Raw genomic sequence first — 19,929 nt, 5'->3', positions numbered from 1 at the left:
AAAATGAACACAACTAAGATGTATCTTATTTGTGTACAATGTAGCCGACTATAAAGAGTTTTTAGAACATCAAAGTTGATTCGTGTATCATTTGCTCTCTTTTTTGTAATAAAAAGTTATATTTTAAACTGGAAAAAGCAACATCTCTTGAGATTTCTGGTTTAGCTAAGGCTACAATTAAAAAAGGTTGTGATGTATTTTTCACATAAGGAACTCCTGATCAACCAGGACTAATCAATCAACAACATGCCTACAACAGAAGCAATGGACCACACAATAAAATGTAAATGAATCACCCATATAAAAAGCCGGATTTGTAAAGCAACATGATGCTATGCTCCGGAGACAGCGCCATCTACTGACCAGCAGAGGTAACCACTATATAAAATGAAAGTGAATGCGCATCCAAAATAAACGGATGTCTATGAACACTGGACCCCCAAAAGTTCCTCCTTCTAGATAAACCAACATATAGAAGCTCTTCACCTAGTGGCGGTCTAAAAACCTAAATATTGACCCCAATTAAAATTTTAATCAAGAGTAAGCGATTCAGCCTATGGAATTGTTCAGAATATGAAATTTGCTTCATAGGAAAAGCATAAAAAGTTATATTTTCATACTTTTTAAAAAATAAAAAATTGTTTTTTGTTTATAAAGGCTTATTTAAATGTCAGCTTAGTAGGCTATAAACAGGCGATAATCATCTTTCAAATGCACGTATTTGACCATATTTTGAAATACAAAGCCTAAATGGAAATAACCATGCCTTTTTTCCAGTCAACATTCCCAATTACCACATTCGAATAAAACTTTCCTCCTGTGGTAACTCTCTTTCTGCCATGTTCTGTCTCTTATAAGTCCGTTCTTCCACCTTGAATCATTTAAGTCACCACAAACACACACACACACACACAGAGAGAGAGAGAGAGAGAGAGAGAGAGAGAGAGAGAGAGAGAGAGAGAGAGAGACACACACACACACACAAGCGAGCGCACGTACATTTGTGTTTTTGTGTTATAATCTCATCTCCCCCTGCATGACTCAAGAAGACAGTCAACATTTATTCATATTTAATATTAAAAAAAATGTTGGTGCTATAATCGTTTCATGTTTGGGCACTGTTGTCTTTTGACGTCATAACTACAGCTGTAAATTGCTTTGCGCATGCGCAATATTGCAGAGGCTGGAAGCTGTCTGCTAGAGGTCTTTGTTGAGACCATCGATGCAGCTACTTTCCACCAGCCAGAAATTTATTGAGGAGGATTACGGGACATATTTACAATCTTTGCTCATGATCAGACACTCTGAACTTGAGTGAAGTTTAAAACCCGCTGCTCGTTTCGCCCTGGATGCTCCAAGCGACAGAAGTGAGGATATGCTGTGTAAATAAACAAAACGCACCGAGCTGGCTTGTTAAGGTGGCACGTCAAAGCCAGCTGGAAAAGCTTAGATTCACCATATTCCCAATTGCTAACTTCGTGTCGGCGATATCGTCAGCGATGGGAAAAACCGTACAGCGCTGTTAGGAGTTATTACTCCAAAATTGGTGCGTGCGAACATGAGAGAAGAGGGCAGTTTGGTGTCAGGAAGGCAGCCCATGGCAAGCGAAAGAGGGGGTGAACTTCCCTGCTGCTGCCCCGACTTGACAGAGGAGAAAGGAGCACTTGCGAGCGAGAAGGGCGACCTGCAGCCCCCTTGTCATCTTCCCAGGTCCGAGTAGAAATCCCAGTTTGCAGGACTATGGAGACGGTGGGGAAATTCGAGTTCAGTCGGAAGGACTTGATAGGACATGGCGCATTTGCTGTCGTGTTCAAAGGCAGGCACAGAGAGGTGAGTGCTGTCGTCGTTCATTATTTTTTTTTTATAATTGTTGACATGGTTACCAATGCGAGCATAAGGGAAATAAACAGTCATTTTAATGGATTGGTCGTGTTTTTAAGGCACGAGTCGCCCTTTATTAACCATTTGGTGTATTTGTTTTCATTGTACGGCCTTAAGAGGCCTGGGAGCAGACAGGCTACAGGATGTCCCTTATAACAACAGGCAATCATGGATAAGATGATGAAATACATTTTTATAATATTTTCGACACTAGTCATAAGGCTCTGTATGGGGTAGTGATCCATGGCCGTTTACCTCGTCATGGTCTTTATTGTTGGGCTGATGATGAGGTTTATAGTGCACAGTGTCAGATGTAACCTATAATTGTTCCCATCAAAAGATGCAAGCTGCTGCACTTGCTAAAACCTAAAATCAGTGAACATGTTGAAACATGTCCTGACGCTGCAGTGTATGGTGGCAGGATTGAGGAGTATCAAATATATTGGGATTACAGTAATTTGATCATGAAATGGTAATACAATCTACTGAACCCAACCACAAATAGCCTACAGGTAGTCTACTTCTCAAAAAATGGTGATTATTTGATTAGGAGGAACATGCTTGACAGTGGAAAATGTGCCTGTAGCATCTTTGTTTTGAGATGTGAGACAATTGACACATCTGCAATTAACAACTGATGACTGGGGATGATGATGATGATGATGATAAAAGTATTCTAATTACATTCCTTAAATACACTACACATATTGATAGAATGTACACAGACATTTGTCTGTGTAAGCTCACATTCTATCAATTATAGGCACAATGTGATACAGAAGTAACTGAAAGTAACCAGGCCACCCAGCTGATTACAACTTTAGCAGGTGATAAGTAATCAGTGACAAATTCCTTTTGGAAAGTAACCTTGTTAACCACAAGCATGCATATGAGGAAAGCTTAGACATCTGGCCTACTCATGTAGACCACTCTTAAATTGTTAACAAATATGTGTCAGGATTTGACACCAATCTGCCTCAAATAAGCCTCAAGAATCAGAACCACTTAAATCCCCAAGTGGAATAAATGCCAAAGAATTAGGCTTGGTGACATTGTGCAGAGATGTGTGGTACAAGGCAGATAGAGCATCATGTATTGGACAAAGGGACAGCGCAAAACATAGAATATTAGACACTAGACTATATGACATACAATAAACACTACTAGACTGTATATGTCATGCTTACTGAGTCAATTGTTTCATTGTGGCTTTAATGTGTCCTAGAAACATGACTGGGAGGTGGCAGTGAAATGCATAAACAAGAAGAACCTGGCCAAATCCCAGACATTGTTGGGGAAAGAGATCAAAATACTCAAGGTAAGTCAGAACCTCTGAGAAAAGACAGTCTAATTTATTTATTTATTTATTTTTTTACTAGGGCTGGAGACCCACTCGAGGCTGGAGACCCACATTTTTTGTCCACAGCCCATAGTGATGGGTAAACCCCCAAATTACCCTGCCATTTCCTTTATTTAACTAGTCAACTAGACTTTACTGTATTTAGAAGACATCTAAGCGATCATTGGTGTTTTTAGTTTATCTGCCACAGCTTAAATTTACCATCATTTGGCTGGTGATGTGATAATCTCTTTTTTGTTTAACTGAATGCTACAATATCTAGAAGTGGGGGAGGTGCTAGATGGGAGAATAAAACATGAACATCCATAACCTCTATACATTCTCTCATTGAGCTTACTTTGAAATATGACAATAGTGAAATGAGCTATTCTCAAGTTTTCAAATTGAGCATGTAAAATATTGAAGGTATATGGCATTCAAATAATCATCATCTTTTTTGTTATTTCTCCAGGAGCTGAAACATGAGAACATCGTTGCATTACTGGACTTTCAGGTATGTAATTCTGAGGCTTATGCCTGCAAACAGCATAGATCAGTGTCAGAGACTGACATTGAGGCTGATAGCTTGAGTTTTAAAGCTTCTGTTTACATACATCATCATCTCACCCCTCGTTGTCCCAGTTTTCCCATCAGTCCTCGTTCACGGAGTAGAGCAGATGGGCTGTTGGATGTGACTGTTCCACATGACCCACTTCTGTCCCATGTAGCCTTAGTGTGTTTTTTACCCCCCCACTTGCTGAATGAGGCTTTGCTTGAATTGCTTGTTCTAAACAGATTTTTTGGTTTGTTTGCTTTCGTTCAGGCACGCTTCTCCTCTGTCTTTTTATGAATAGTAAATCCTTGTATGTAAAAAGAGAGTACCTGTGCCTTTGTGTCCTGTGGAGCTCAGTCTTCACACGTTCCTGTGTTGACATTCCATGTGCAGTCACATGGCCTGTTTGCATTGGCCTCCTTCGTTTTGTAAGACGTTCTGGGAATTGCAGTGTCTTAATGTTTTTTTCTTACCTCAAGTATTTGTGGTCAACCTCTCTAGGAACAGGAATAAGGTCATTACCACCTTTTCTTAAAACACACAATAGGTTGTTTCGACACAGCTGCCTTGATTCACCCAGAATTTGCCTCACTGAATGTGTTGGTGCCTCATTATGTACATTTTCCACTATAAAAGGTTTCTGTTGTGCTTCCAGAATTCACACCAAATTTACCCTATTTGCTCAACAATTGAGTGAGATCAGGCTAGTTGTGGATGCACCTATTCACACTAATACTTCTACCTGGTTTTGGCTAATGTTAGATGCTCATCTGATACAGCAACTCGATTTGTTGCTTCAAAGATGAGAGTATTCTTCAAGTCAGGCCCATGGAGCAGTGAAGTGTCCCTCTTCTGCACCATACTGTATTACAGATCATGACCAGTAGCCAAATATATGAAAGTATTTTTGTAGCAAATCACACACACTGAGAACCTGAGAAAAACAGATACATTTAAGCAAACATCATATTACAAGTTTGTAGCTTCTGTTGCATTCAGTCAGATATTGACTCTTCTAACTCTTTCTGTGAATTTAAATTCAGGACATGGTGGTGCAAATCTTCTCTGTGAGTGTAAATTCAAACGTGCAAGGTCTCAGGTGTTTTGCTGCAAAAATACCTTCATACATTTTTTTTTCCAGTGCTGTTCTATTAGCCCAGATCTCAATTTAGGCCACACTTCATTCTTACAAAGTGTTTGGCTTACCACAAGGGTGAAAAAGTGTGTGTGTGTGTGCGCGCATGTGCAGATGTAATTACCAGTATTCTGTTCCTAGCTCAGTGCCACACTCAAAAGGTATTGTGCCTAAAGGTGGTAAATAAGAATCCGCACTCAGGAACAGCAGAGTCTGTTCCTGCCTGTAGCCTAGTAACCAGACTCACAAGCTCGCTTATGGCAACACCTGCCAGATAGTTTAGACAGCAGGACCCCTGCCCCCCTACAAATACACATCTTAATTCACCAGGTGTTTCTATTGTCTTTATGGTCTACGTAGGACTAACACGCTGCCTGCCACCTGTTAAAAGGAAGGCTTGCATGCATTTGTCTGAGCCACATGACCAGCAAAGAGGTTCAGTTTTTCAGGGAATATCTGATTGCCCTACAACTAAATCACAGATTTGTCTTGGGAACAGCTGACAAGACTGTGGACATGTGAAAGTACTATATGACTGGATGCTCAGGTTGTTCTTACTTTGTAGGAGCCAATGTAACTCTTTAAGAAGGGATGTTTGTTTGGGTGTCAGAACATGTAAAGGCGAGGATGATTCAGTCTTTTTTTTTTTTTTTTTGTTCTTTTGTCCTGTCATGTCCATTGCACAACTATAAAGACTGTTTCAGGGACTGTTACCACACTAACCTTATATTTGGATTAAATGAGCTGAGAAGCTTCTCTATGGAAAGTTGTAAAAGAATCCACCAAATAACCCCTATGCATGATAATCTGTGTTCTTTGTTGTCTTCAAGGCTACTTCTGTGCTACTTTTGTGTTGTCTTTTTTGCAAAGGTCTTTAGTTCTAAGTTTTGCAAAATTTTCCTTAAGCTAGTGAACAAATCAAGATTGGCCCCTCATGGATATGTGATGCACTTCTGGTCCCACTTTGCCTAGAGTGTCGATGCTATAATGCTAGGCATTTAAATTTTACCTCATAAGAAGCTGCACCTTTGAGAACATGGAGCACATTTTTGCTTTTTGCATAGATGATCATAGATGAGAAGACAAACCAAGAAGACTGGCGGTTATAACCAGGTCACAGCAGATGCCCTAAGTTTAATAGCCAGACCCAGAGAGACAGATGTTTTATGGGCTTGAGTTGACCTTTCATCCTCTACCCTTTGACCCCTCAGCTGTACATTATATGATGACCAAGGAGGGATGTTGTTGTCCTGTCTACCCATGGGTTGAGGTGATTTGTGCCTGAAAGGATACAGACATTGATTCCTGTTGTAGGTCACTAACATTAAATCACCATCAGCAGCCCTCCAGCCGATCCTCTCCTTTCTCTTTTTCCTTTCTTACCTCCTGCTTCACTACTCTTTTTTTTTAGGCTATATTCAGTTGTAGTAGGAAATTGCTGTTGAAGGGTGGCATTTTCAATGACTTGGCGGACTAATAGGTCTCTGCTGTAGGTCTCTGTTGTCAGAAAGATTTGTTAGTCATCATGCAAACAAGAATACGGCTAGGCTCATATTTGTCGGATAAATATAAATACAAATATTGGTTAATGGTTTTAATGCTCAAAGGGCAGAGCACTAAAAGTTAAAAAATGTTTAAACATAAGCATCAGCAACAGGAGTAGCTATGACCAATGCTTCCAACGAGCATGTGCTGAGCACTGCTAGCCAATCAGACATGCCAGCACAGCCGCAGTGCTCTACTCTTAGTCACTGAGCAACTCTACCAGGATACAAATAGGGGTTAAGTGCCTTGCTCAAGAGCACCTCATTAGTAGTTTCTCGAGGGAGGGAATTTGCAACCAGTTAACATTCTTCTGTCCCTGCAGGAGTCAAAAATACTCCACTCCCTTATCATCGTACTGACTGGCAGGGACACCTCTCTGGGCATCTTGCCTCAGCCAAGCTGGGCTTTAAGATTACAGGCTTGTTGATGAAGGCTTGTTGACAGTGTTGATGTTGTAAATGGGGGATCCTAACAGCCTGCTATCAGGCTAGGAAAACTGAAACCAGAACCGAATATCAAGAGACACCAGAGAAATGCATTTTACATTTTATCTTTAGGTTTTAGCTGATGCTCTTATCCAGATGCTCTTAAAATGAGTTTATCAGAGGGATAATCTTAATTTCTTTGATTGCCAATGTTACAAGCAACCACTAGTAAGGAGAGGATGGGTGTAAGTCACAGCACCAAAACAATAGATGTATGACAACATTTTTTTAAAAATCTTTTCAACAAGATGAGAGCAAGATCAGGTTCAGAGGAGGAAGTTAGGGGAGATGGTGACATGAAGTGTTTTGTGAAGAGATGAGTTTTCAGCTCACAGAAAGATGTGGAGTGTGTGTGTGTAGTCCTTACTGGGGTGGAAAGGACATTCCACCATTAGAGAGCCAGGAAATATTTGGCTCTGCAAAAGTGACCCAGTGTTCGCTCTGTAATCTTATGTGGCAGTAGTGCCTCGGGGTAATTTTAGTTTTGGTTCCACTCCTGTCCCATTTGTTTTGGTCCCAGTTTTGGTTTTAGTGCAAGTTGTGATACCTTTATCATGAAAAATCTTAACAGTAGGACTGAACTTCTTTCTACATTTTCTGGAGCAGTGGTGGCTGTTTCCTTGCTGTGGTGCTGCACCACTGCTGTATGAATACAAAGAAAAGACAGCCAACCAAAACCAGATGGCTGGCTCTCTGACTGACACTGGTTGGTTGGTTTCTGTGCATCTTCAACAACCAACTTCAAAAGCGCTGACTCATCTGTATTATTGACAGCATTCTGGCCACTGATTGGTTAATTCAAAGAGACCGTGAGATAAAGAGAGAGCGAGACCACAGTCATCTGTTGCCATGTGATAAGAGGGCCTTTCCAAGTGGGCCGCACAATGTTTTTCCAAGACTTGTGCTGCAGACAGGTTGTCTGTGAGAGAGAGGAGTATAAAGTAGAGGGGGGAAGTAGATGAGAGTAGAGTTGCTGGAATTCTGAATTCTGTGCAAGGTCAAAAATCAGCAAAGTTGTTAGTGGATGAATGGCTATTGATTGTTAGTGTTGTTTTGGAAGATAATGAATTTTTGTTTTAGATAGTCAACTACTTCTCTCTCTCTCTCTCCCTCCCCCTCTCTTGCTCTCTCAATGAACTCCCCTCTTTGTTTTGGTAATGCCATTGACAGCTGAGCCAAGCACTTTGAAATACCCAAATTGCAGATGGCTCGGTATTAACATAGGGCATTAGCTTATTTTCATTTAGCTCTCATTGACGACACACATGCTTTTTTTATTGCTTGCATGCATGTTACGCACACCAGATTGCTCTGAGCATAGATTAGGTCACATGTTCACTCAAAAACCCGATGATCCATGGGGGGATGGATCCAGTTGTACTGCTGCAAAGTTTGTATAATGTTTGATCAGACTCGGCGGTACCAGTGCGAAGCATTTGTCTGTCTGTCTGTCTGTCTGTCTGTGTCTCTCTCTGCCTGCTTGTGAACAGAATATTTGACAAGTAGTTACAATTAGTCAGGATCATTTAGGCAAATTTTTTATTTCACGTTTCCATTCTGAGTGATCATCTTAGCTTCTGTTTGCAATAACATGATCAGTGAGTGTGCGTGTCACCTCTTCCTCCCCTTGTCTGTCACTGACATGTGTTTGCTTTTCCCCCCACCCCCACACCCACCCCGTCTCCTCTAGGAAACTGCCAGCTCAGTGTACCTGGTAATGGAGGTAAGCTTGGTGTGATGTTTGTCTTTGTTTGGCCAGCGCTGTATTGTCTGAGCTTTTGCAGGCAGCTCCGTCAGGGCCTGGACTATAATTAGCTGTGTCCTCAGGCTGCCAGGAGGTATAACCAGTGGAGAGGGAACAGCACAGACCTCTCTGCTTTAATAAGCAACGTTCAACACAGGTGACATGATGGTCTAGTTGGTAGCTTGTTGAATCAATTTAGTGCAACATGCAGTTTAATCCAAGCAGTCTGACTGCTCAAAAACACGTTCCAGCTTACTGATAACTCCCATAAAGCACAGCGAGAGTTATGCCATGCTAACTCTTCTTGTAACCTGGTGTCTAGCCATTGAGCTTTATGGCTTTCTCCTGTTCTTTACTCTAATGTATGTCCATGATGTTGATGAAAGTTTTTCAGACAGTATACACACGTGTTGGATACTGTTTAGTTCTGTATATTTTAGTCTCAGGAGCTAGTAATTGATCAATCCAAGTCAATCTGACTGTTGTGTAACCTCTATTTGGCTAACACTGTAGCAATGCTAGGATAATAATAATAATAACAATAACGGCAAAAATAATGATAGTAGTAGTAGTAGTCGTAATAATAATAATGATACTACTAGTCACAGTAATAATAATAATAAAAGCTTAAGTTGTTTAGTACTTTTCAAAAGAGAGTGCTTTAATGTGCTTTAAAGAACATGAAACTATAGTAAATGCCAACTCAGATAAGCAATAAAATATTAGTTATTTAAAAAAAAATAGAAGTATAAAGAATAAGTATAAAATGGACAAATATAATGAGAATAGGTTGAAAAGGTTCATGTGGATCCATTTCCTTTTGAACTCTTCCGTTTGATCATTATATTCATTGTTACACGGTAAGCTCTGTGTCTTAGAAAGGGAAATTACTTACCCGTGTTCATTCATATTAATGCTGTAAATGAGAGCAACATTGCCATTCTGTAACCGCACCACTCTTCACTCCTCTGATCTGTTTTATTTACTAGACACTTCAGAGACTGGGTAATGTCAGACACTTCAAGGCCCTGTTTTGCTTCAATTATTCAGCTTTGCCGCACGTTAGCCCTCCATGTTGGCTATGTTTCCTAATGCTATTCCCTTTCATCCCTCTCTCTTTCCCTCTCTCTCTGTCTCTCTCTGTCTCTCCCTCTTTTTCTAACCCTAGTACTGCAATGGTGGGGACCTTGCTGACTATTTACACTGTAAGTGGAACATTTCATCTATTAAAAGCCCCAGGAGCTTCTCAGCAGAAAAATAAGGGTATCAGATGAATTGACCCTTAAGGGTGAAATAGTGAAATGTCATGCTTGTAGGTCGATGACTAGAGAGCGAAGCAACAGGCGGCAGTCTTTTCTCTGTGATGACACTGGTAAAATAGTCCACACATGATTTTTCAAAACCAAGATTAGGAAATTGCTCCAAGCGAGGGGGCTCACTGACAAGACATTTGAAATTTTACTCCATATGAGAATCAGATGACGGGATTTGAAGTTAATCCATTTAGGCAATGAGATCCAAGGCAGTGAGATCCAAACAGTCATTTCACTCTTCAAGATGGCTTCACAGCTTACTACTGTTTTCCGCGATGGGTTTTTCTGAAGTGAACTAACCGGAGAAGACTGAACCAGTCTGAGTGTATTAGTGAACGGGAGATGAAAGGGAATTGAATGATGTAACTCTGTGACTAATGAGGGGTGTGGGCTCCAGCCATGCAGGCTGTGTTGTGAATTTAGGCTGACTGCAGTCTGCATGCCATTCTGCCCCATAAACTTGCTACTTGCACTCGTTCACTGGCTCTCAGTTATAAATCATTGTGTACAGCACAGTGTATAGCTCTGTAGTTTCCACCTTGATGTTCAGATCCTGTCAGTTTACAGTATATTTGTGTAAGAGTGATTTACAATGAGCGCAACAGTAGAATAAGCTTAAATTGCTAGATTACCTGCATTACAAGCAACAAATAAAGGGGTCAAAGTCACAAAACAGCCCCAAACAATGGATTTAACAAGCATTCCCGTGTTCCTGGATTAATGTCTTTGATAGGGAAGTGACAGGTAAAACAAATCATCCAGGGAAGAAGGGGTTGTTTTTTTTTCTCTGTTAGATCTGCAAAGATAAGAGGTGAGAGTGCAGATAGAAGAAAAAACAATTTTACAGTTAGGAATACACCCCCAGGCTGCTGCTCAGGCCCCCACTCAGTCTGTTTGTTTAGGCTTCCTGTATGACCGCAGGAAGCAGCCCTTTTATCTGGAGCCCTAATGACAGAAACAGGTTTGGTGTTTCAGTAACAGCTATAGGAACCTTGCAGGACCCAAGGCATATGCACTTCAAATAGACTTTCACACGCAATGTAATGAAATCATGAATATAAATATCCCTCTCTAACAGGGGGGTTACTCACAGCGCCTCAAATCCTGAACATTTGGCACCGAAGACGATGTTGGCGAATCAGAATTGCTGTAATTGCCAAGTGCAGTAAATGTATAAGAATATGTCTGAGTGGCATTGGCACAGATGTATTGATCAGTCTCAGGGTTTCACTGTTCATACTGAGACAATAGTACAAGGACAGCAGGCTCTCACACACAGTGCAAAGGGACAGTGCAAGACATGCTGTGTCAGTAGCTAGGGTCCTATAAAATCCTTTTTTAAAATTCAAATTCCATTTTCTGGAATCAGATCAGATATTTTGGTTTTATTATGTAATTATAGAGGTATAACCAGTGGAGAGGGAACAGCACAGACCTCTCTGCTTTAATAAGCAACGTTCAACACAGGTGAAATGATGGTCTAGTTGGTAGCTTGTTGAATCAATTTAGTGCAACATGCAGTTTAATCCAAGCAGTCTGACTGCTCAAAAACACGTTCCAGCTTACTGATAACTCCCATAATGCACAGCGAGAGTTATGCCATGCTAACTCTTCTCCTTGGCACAGATGTATTGATCAGTCTCAGGGTTTCACTGTTCATACTGAGACAATAGTACAAGGACAGCAGGATCTCCCACACAGTGCAAAGGGACAGTGCAAGACATGCTGTGTCAGTAGCTAGGGCCCTATAAAATCCTTTTTTAAAATTCAAATTCCATTTTCTGGAATCAGATCAGATATTTTGGTTTTATTATGTAATTATAGATTTTTTCTCTTTTTTTTTTTTTTTTTTTAGCAAATTTTTGCTATGAAAAAGTGTCTGTGTGAGGGTAAAACAGAGCAGTCCTGGTTGTGAGTGGTTTCATCCACAACAAAGCAGAGTTTACTGCCACAGATTTTGTCAGGAATGCATCCATATGTGTGTCAGAGACCCGGGGTAGAGACGCCCGTCTGAGGCTGCTCTGATGCTGGAAGGGCTCCTCCTGTTTTTTCATTTTCTCTAACGAAATGTCGGACTCTGCAGACACTTTATTCTTCAGGTTGATCTTTGATTTCACAAGATCGTTGGAAATATCTGTGTATTTTCCAACATAGTCAACATTGTGTTGACAAAATCTGCAGAACAGTTGATTGTCTGGTTCATAGAATTGGGAGTTGCTCTACTCTAAATTTTAGAGTAGGTGCCGTGTTTCTCAACATTTTAGATGCTGCAGCATGCACGCATACTGACGCACATGTATATGCATGTCAGTACACACTCAAGTGTTATTACATTGGCCTAGAGTATCACAAGTTTCGCACTGTGATGGAAAATCCTACTTTTGAAGCAATTTCCCCCAAATCTGACTTTTCCACTTTGTGAGAAATTAAACATCAGCCACTAGCCACATGCTGCTAAATATTTCTGCCAGGTAAGCATCCTCCATTTGGACGTCCTGGTTGGTAAAAACAGTGAAAGTTGCAAGTGTGTTTTTGGATGCACCAGCTACTGTGGTTAGTGAACAAAAAGTTATTTCCTGTCCCAAATTTATCCTGTGCCTGGCTTTAGAAAACTGTTGGGAGGGAGGTGGAGCCACAGTGTCTGGTTCCACAGACATTCAAGACGAGGGAGGGACTCTCACATAGAACCATACGGCACCACCTTAGAGCGAAGGAGATTATTGGTGGGAAGGAAAGACGAGAGAGGAAGAGGGGGCAGTGGGTTAATGTGAGAGAACAGAGAAATAAAGGCCACACTTTGTGTATATATTTGGAGGTAAAATGAGGTGGCCTGTTTTTCTAGTATGATCCGAGTCAAAACATACAGCCATAAAAATAAAAGACTTGTTATGAAAACTAGCTTGATTTGCATAGATTTGAAAGTCCAGTGGAGAGGCTCATTCAATATCCAACTGTCAACTGTACCACCACCCTGTCCGACCTCAGTTATTTTCCCATGCTCGGTTGTGCCTTAAAGGCAGCTTATGACAAATTCTCTGTACATATATCAATGTTAATTTGTCAGTTTTACTATGTTAAATTTTTCTTCCTGTTATCTTATTTATACTATCTGTCTTATCTTAGATGTAGCGTTGTTTTATTTATTTACCAACTGTTCCTCTGCAGCCAAAGGCACGCTGAGCGAGGACACCATTCGGGTTTTCCTGCAGCAGATTGCAGGGGCCATGAGGGTCCTGCAGGCCAAAGGCATCATCCACCGGGACCTGAAACCACAGAACATCCTGCTCTCCTACCCTCCAGGACGCAAGTCCCACTCCAACAACACCTGCATCAAGATAGGTAGGCGTGTGTGTGTACACTGTGTATACGTGACAGCAGTTTTCTCTTCTCAAGTGAGTCAAGTCAAATTAATTTCTAAAGTAATACTCACCATAATTTGAAGTGTCATGACTAAGTACAGAGAGGGAGTGAGGGTTGTTCAGCTGTTGGGAAACAGCGCTAATCCTTAAGCCTATTATTTTCTCCTGCGGAGAGAATTGATTGCCCTGTAGGAGTGAAGTCTGAGGCATGTGTCAGTCACAGTCGCAGCAGAGCGCAATAATCCTCATGCCTCTGCCAAAACCTGCTCAGCTCCCAGACGACACACACACACACACACACACACACACACACACACACACACAAACATACTGTACACACAGGCACACCCACGTTGATTCACATGCTGTACACACACACACCGACACACACACACGCACATAAAAACATCCGCATCCTCTATGCAAATGCACACAGAACTGCATGCTCACAGCCGCACAATTAGTCATTAGGATAACTTGGAATTGACGATGTTGATTTGTTGGTCAATAGGCGTGTTGTGTTTGTGCTCAAGGATATAAGAAAACATATAGAATAGATGTTTTAAGTTGCTGTAACGGGTAGATTCAGCCAAGCAATCTGACGGGTCAAAAACACTTTCTAACTGCTGATACTTCCAATAAATGGAATTGGCTGCTCTGCTAACTCTTCTGGGAACCACTGAGATGGATAGCAATTGTTGTTGCTTTTTTGTTTGATTATGCACTCTACTTTGGAGAAAACTTTTCAGACAGTGCATGTGCATTGGTAAGTGTTTTATTAAAGCCATAATACCCAAGAGGGTGTACTCGGAGAACACCCTTTTGGCTATTATTGCTACAGTTTTATAATGTATAGGTTTTATTAGTTTTGAGAACACATAATCAATTCAGCTGGGAACCTATAGGAGATAAAAATGACTTGTTTTTTCAAACCACTATGGACTTTGTGTGAACCCCAGAAGACAATCAAGTAAGAGTCCTCTCCCCCGCATAAGCATTTGTAATCTTCCTTGGCTGATTTTTCTGTTTTCCTCTCATATAATCAGTTTGTGTTTGCCCTCAGGATCTGCAGCTTTTGTGTATGAGGGCACAGCCGTGTTCCCTTCTCGCACAAAATGTTAACTCATCCTTTCTCATTCTCTTCCTCTTTCTTACTCTTTATTCTGTACTCACCCCTTCCTCCCCTCCCTTTCCTGCCGTCCTCTTCCTCTTCCCAGCGGACTTCGGCTTTGCCAGGTACCTCCAGAACAACATGATGGCAGCAACACTCTGTGGGTCTCCCATGTACATGGTGAGCACATTTAGGTGGTTTTTTATAGTGTGAAGGACAAAATTAGAGCCAGCACGCTCAAATGTTCTAGCATATTCCTGCTGGCCGGTGAAAACCAAGCAACTTTGATTTCTTTTTTTTTCCATTATAGACTGAGTAAGTTTCATGATGCTGCCACCCATAAAACCATTCCAAACCCACAAAAATAAACCAAAATAAACAAGGCACAGTCATCAGTTTAAAAAATAAGGCTGTTTTTCAAATTCTGGAAAAGGTGACATTTCAGATACACAAGGTTTTGATCAAACAGCCTCAATAAACCCTTCACTGATGATGGTTCAATTCCCTGGCCAATTGTTCTTCATGTGAAACAGCAGTGCTCTACTTCTGTTAATTTTTACGTTTTCGGCTTAACACAATTCATAAAACTATAAGCATGTGTAATACTGACAACTTAAATCGTGTCACAAATTGCCAAATCAAGCAGTTCCGGAGGAGCGTCATGCTGAAAATCGTCTCCCTCTGTTTTTCCTGACTAGGCTCCCGAGGTCATCATGTCCCAGAACTATGATGCCAAGGCCGACTTGTGGAGCATAGGAACCATAGTGTTCCAGTGTCTGACTGGGAAGGCGCCTTTTCAGGTGAGCATCATTTATGCATGGGGTATTCGTTTATTTTTCCAGGGAAACATTGTTGAGCACGCATGCCTTTTTTCAGTATGGCCTGCTTCACAGTCATAGTTAGATACACCCTCAACTAGGGATGGGCCGATATCAAATATTCACACATACGATTATCATGGCCAAAAATACCCCGATAAACAGTATTTATCACGGTTTTCATCAAAATTTGCTAGAATACTGCTGTTAGTGCGAGAACATTGTGAGGATTTTTCCAACTTTGTCATGTGAGTACAAGCGAGTCGGTTGAATGGCCATTGATTGGTAATTGGTAACTTCTGAGGGCCATGTGAATTCAGCATTATTAGTGTGCATCTCTCAGCAGCAACACAGACCCACAGGGAAAAGAACAAGTAATGAAATTTCCTTCATACGTGCTGGATAGGTAATCAAAATAATTAGACTACCTTAACTTTCACTAATAACCCAGGCTTATATTTGCTTCAACTTAATTAGCAAAGAACAACTGAAAGCACCCAGCGTGGTTATTTCATAAAGGACCTGATTCTCTGTCTGATTGTATTTGGATCTACGCAAATATACCTGTGTGCACTTAATCTCTAATTTGTTCTGCATCACTTATTATTTCTGCTGTTTCCTTGAGCCATGTTGCCTGCTTGTCTGTCAGCTGTGAGCGAGCTTGAAGCAGCCAGCGTGGTTTCATCCTTGTCAGTCAGACAGCTGCTGGCTACAGATGGATGATCCCATTCATCTCTGTGAAAACCATCTCTGTGAAAACCTAAATTTTCAACATTCATGGAGGATTTTAAAAAGTCATGGTGGTGGTTGTATCTGTGTTGCAACCATTTTTGGAGACCGGCATTTAGGTAATTTTCTGAAAGATGACAAACATTGGAGACTGGCTGCGTATTGAGACTTTTTAATTGGAAATTTTATAGTATCCATGAAACGAAACCAGTTTGATAGTACACAAACAGGAATGATATACCTGCCGTTCGCAGAGGCACAGGTGGCATGAGCCATTCTAGACATACAGTGTTTTTTGTTTGTTTTATTTCTGCTGTTCAACAGGTCCAAGAAGCGTTTATTTTTCTGGACTTGACCAAAAGTGGGAATTTGTTATTATAAATCCTGTCTTCGACCCTATTTAAAAAGTCCAATGAATATTTGATTATCCAGCCTAAATCTAACAACAACACACATAGATGAGACTAGGGCTGGGCGATATGGTTGAAATCAATATCATGATAATCATAAGGATTATTCTCAATATCAGTATATATCACAATATGGTTCACGTATGCAAAATCACGTTAAATAATCAAATGAATGTTCATCTCATTGAACCGAATGATAATGTTACGTGTGATGTCAAACAAAACTGAAATTTTCAAATAATATTCCTACCATACCTCATTTTATCAGAGTTTTTAAGTAAATTTGCTTGTCATCATCAATTTAGACAGCAGAAATGTGTGTCACGATATCAAAATATCTTCATATCATCACAATATGATTCCACTGAAAGACGATAAACGATAATATTGAATTATCACTCAACCCTAGATGAGACCATACAAAACTTGCTCTCTCTTAGTCTGTGACTTGACCCCCACAAACCGGTCGAGCTGGAGTAGTTAGTAGCTAGTTAGACTAGCTAATGTTAGCATAGCAACCCTTGGGCCTTTTTCACATTGTTGTAGAGATACAAACGATGAACTTTAAGTATTGTTTTTTTCTCCCTAAATGAATAGACAGTGTTGACCTCTGAATACACACATTCCAATTGTTAAAGTAATGTTTTCATCCTTGTCCTTGCTGCATACTTCTGCAGTTCAGTCTGCCTCTTAGATCTACCCAAACAGGCTGTCTCTTCTCTCCAGATCATGTGAGAGATGGCAGAAGTCCAAAAGCAGGGCTGTTTGTCCTGGCTGACTTCACTAATGCCATGAAAGATGAAAAACATAAATTCTTAAGAATCGTGTAATCTAAACTGGCCCAGCGGGATTTTCTGAAACCAGCTGAGTAGCTTTCCTCTTTGCTCCACTGACACACATGCCATACTGTGGTTTTGCATAGCTCAGTGGATGGAGCAAGGCAAATGTATGCAATTATGGTATTGTAAGGTCCTTTAGATCTAAGGGTGTAAATGAAGTGTACATACTCACAGACATACTAATACTTTTTTTAACCTCTCTCTGACACACATGTCCTCATGTCACCTGTAGGCCAGCAGTCCCCAGGACCTCCGGCTGTTCTATGAAAAAAATAAGAATCTCAGCCCCAAGTAAGTATTTACGATTACAGCAAGACGACAGCATGTTTCCTTGTTCATGATGATAAACTAATGCTGTGATGACACTGAAAAAGATAGTGTTTATCATCTCTTTCTGTAATTGCTTTATAGATGTTGTTTGTGAGAACCTATGCACCGAAATATCTCCAGAATGTAATCATGAATGAAAAACAGATCTATGAATTATACTCATCAGTGAAGAGCCCATTATCTTGGAACACGACTCTGTTTCACCACAGTGCTGAATGGTATTTAGGTCACTCACTTAAAAAATGAAGCTTGCAACTCTCCCTCCTACAGGGTTGTCACTGAACACGGTCATGCAACTTGTGCATAGCTGGACTGTTAAATCAGTTGAACAGCAGTTAGTTTGCAACGTTTTTGGAGATGACATGCCCACAACAAGCCTCCTCCAAGCTCCAGCCTCACTAATGTTTAGAGATGTGACCATGCAATTTTGAAAAATGATCATGACTTTTGACTCGACTTGATGATCTCTAGGTAAAGGACCATGCAAATCTTCAGTTCAAGTAAAAATTGGAAAATTAAACCGAAATTGCAGATAAACATGTTTCCTGTGTTGTGTTGGATTTTACCCATAATCAGGTGTTCCTGTATGTATAGCAGTGTAGACTGATGTTAGTGTTGTTTGTTTGCAGCATCCCCAGAGAGACCTCGTGTCATCTGAGACACCTGCTGCTCGGTCTGCTGCAGCGCAACCACAAGGACCGCATGGACTTTGGTCAGTGAACAGCAGACTCAGCTGGAGTAAAATCACAATTGGATTCAAAGACTCTTTATTGCCAAGTACAATAAAATGTACAGGATGGAGCCTATTTGGTGCTGATGCAGACATGTATTGACAACTTCAATAGTATCATATTGCATTCTCAATCACATGGTACAGGGATAACAGGACCTCGCATACAAAGGGACTGCAAAGAGACTCTGGAAGATATATGGTTAGCAGTAGACTGCATGTCAGTCTACAGATATAAATCGTGCAATCAATCACTGTGTGGATTCAGGAGGAATCTGTTCACTTCATTACTATTCACTCATTTTGTTGTTATTATTTATGCAGCACTTTTCAAAACACATTTACAAAGCCAGACAAATTATCTTTGCTGGCAGTAGGATACAAAAAGTTTTATTTTGTGGAAATTGGACCTGTTGTGGAATCTCCTGAGTCACATTTACTTTCTTATTCAGAGCAAATTACAATGAGTGCAGCTTACATTGTCAACATCACAAGAAATCATTAGGAATATGTATTATTGTTTGGGTGCTGTATCTTTGACCTTTGCACTCCATACTGTGACCTCAGTGATCCTGTATGGCAAGTGTTGAGTAAAAAAATAAGAAAGAAAAAGTTGTGTGTGTCAAAAGTGATCACTATATGTGTATCTCATTTACTACACAGATGCTGAGTGTTGAAACGTTGCTGAGTTCATCACCTCTCCCTAATTTCCTTTCTTCTTCTATTTTTAGATGAGTTTTTTTGTCATCCTTTCCTGGAGGCCAGCTCATCCATGAAAAAGAGTGAGTGGACTATGCAATCAGTTTCTTAATAGATTTTGTTTAGATAATTATGAAAATCAATACTTGATTTTAGGAGAATGCTCGTATTGTACACATTTTCAGTTTGATGGATGGCTATAGAGTGTCTTGTAAGCACATCGAAGGTCGCAACAAATAGCAATTTTTAAGTTTTTTACAGTTGTTTACATGTTTTCAGAAACCAAACTCTAAATGCAAAACAAAAACGCAGACACTAAATTCTACAAATCTCTTGCAAAAGGAAAAATAACATGTTATGTCTTCTCAAAGTTTTATTTTATGTACAAATGATACACACACGCCATCATATGAATAGATCTTTCTAAGAACCAACTGCAAACTGATGTGCTCAATGAAAAACACTACTGTGAATATACTTCTTCATTCTGTCATTTACTGTGTTATACTTACTACTTACATTCATTAATAGATTAATAGATTCAAATCACATGGTTCGTTGATGGCATTGGTGTATTGGTTTATTCTTCAATCTCTTTAGATTATAATGGATGGCTGTGTGGAGGGATACAGTTTTGATAAATTCTTGGCAGTGCAATAGTGTAAAGACAGCCAATAATTTTGTGTGTGTGTGTGTGTGTGTGTGTGCACGGTTGTGTGTTATATTACAGCAACTCCTACTGTGACCATGACATGCTTCCCAAGCTCTGCGTCGGCCAGCTCTTGTAGCAGCTCTTCCACCTCTCACCTCGCCTCACCACCGGTTTGTGTTCTATCTCTTCTGGAATTTCTGTCTCTGTGTATACCTGTATGTGTGTGCATACTGTATGTGTATGTGTGTGTATGTATG

The 19,929-nt window shown here is 40.4% G+C and overlaps 1 protein-coding gene across 2 annotated transcripts in view; it reads left to right on the top strand.

The window, feature by feature from the left end:
• Positions 1–1,237: 1,237 nt before the first annotated feature.
• Positions 1,238–19,929, top strand: part of ulk1b (unc-51 like autophagy activating kinase 1) — a 36,159-nt gene continuing 17,467 nt past the window's right edge. For both annotated transcript variants that reach the window (XR_011696655.1, XM_071541164.1), the window contains exons 1-12: positions 1,238–1,830; positions 3,107–3,199; positions 3,693–3,734; positions 8,629–8,661; positions 9,851–9,887; positions 13,161–13,334; positions 14,572–14,645; positions 15,164–15,265; positions 17,494–17,552; positions 18,221–18,303; positions 19,053–19,103; positions 19,751–19,842. Coding sequence is in view for 1 of the 2 variants with exons in the window: in XM_071541164.1 (XP_071397265.1) it covers positions 1,741–1,830; positions 3,107–3,199; positions 3,693–3,734; positions 8,629–8,661; positions 9,851–9,887; positions 13,161–13,334; positions 14,572–14,645; positions 15,164–15,265; positions 17,494–17,552; positions 18,221–18,303; positions 19,053–19,103; positions 19,751–19,842 (930 nt within the window). In the remaining variant the exon portion in view is untranslated. The remainder of the gene's footprint in view (positions 1,831–3,106; positions 3,200–3,692; positions 3,735–8,628; positions 8,662–9,850; positions 9,888–13,160; positions 13,335–14,571; positions 14,646–15,163; positions 15,266–17,493; positions 17,553–18,220; positions 18,304–19,052; positions 19,104–19,750; positions 19,843–19,929) is intronic.

Source organism: Centroberyx affinis, unplaced genomic scaffold (assembly GCF_046629955.1).
Source record: "Centroberyx affinis isolate AG114_WGS23_722 - 3 ecotype Tasmania unplaced genomic scaffold, CSIRO-AGI_Caff_v1 ptg003805l_1, whole genome shotgun sequence".
NCBI classification, from domain to species: domain Eukaryota; kingdom Metazoa; phylum Chordata; class Actinopteri; order Beryciformes; family Berycidae; genus Centroberyx; species Centroberyx affinis.
This window is presented reverse-complemented; position numbering and strand designations above follow the sequence as displayed.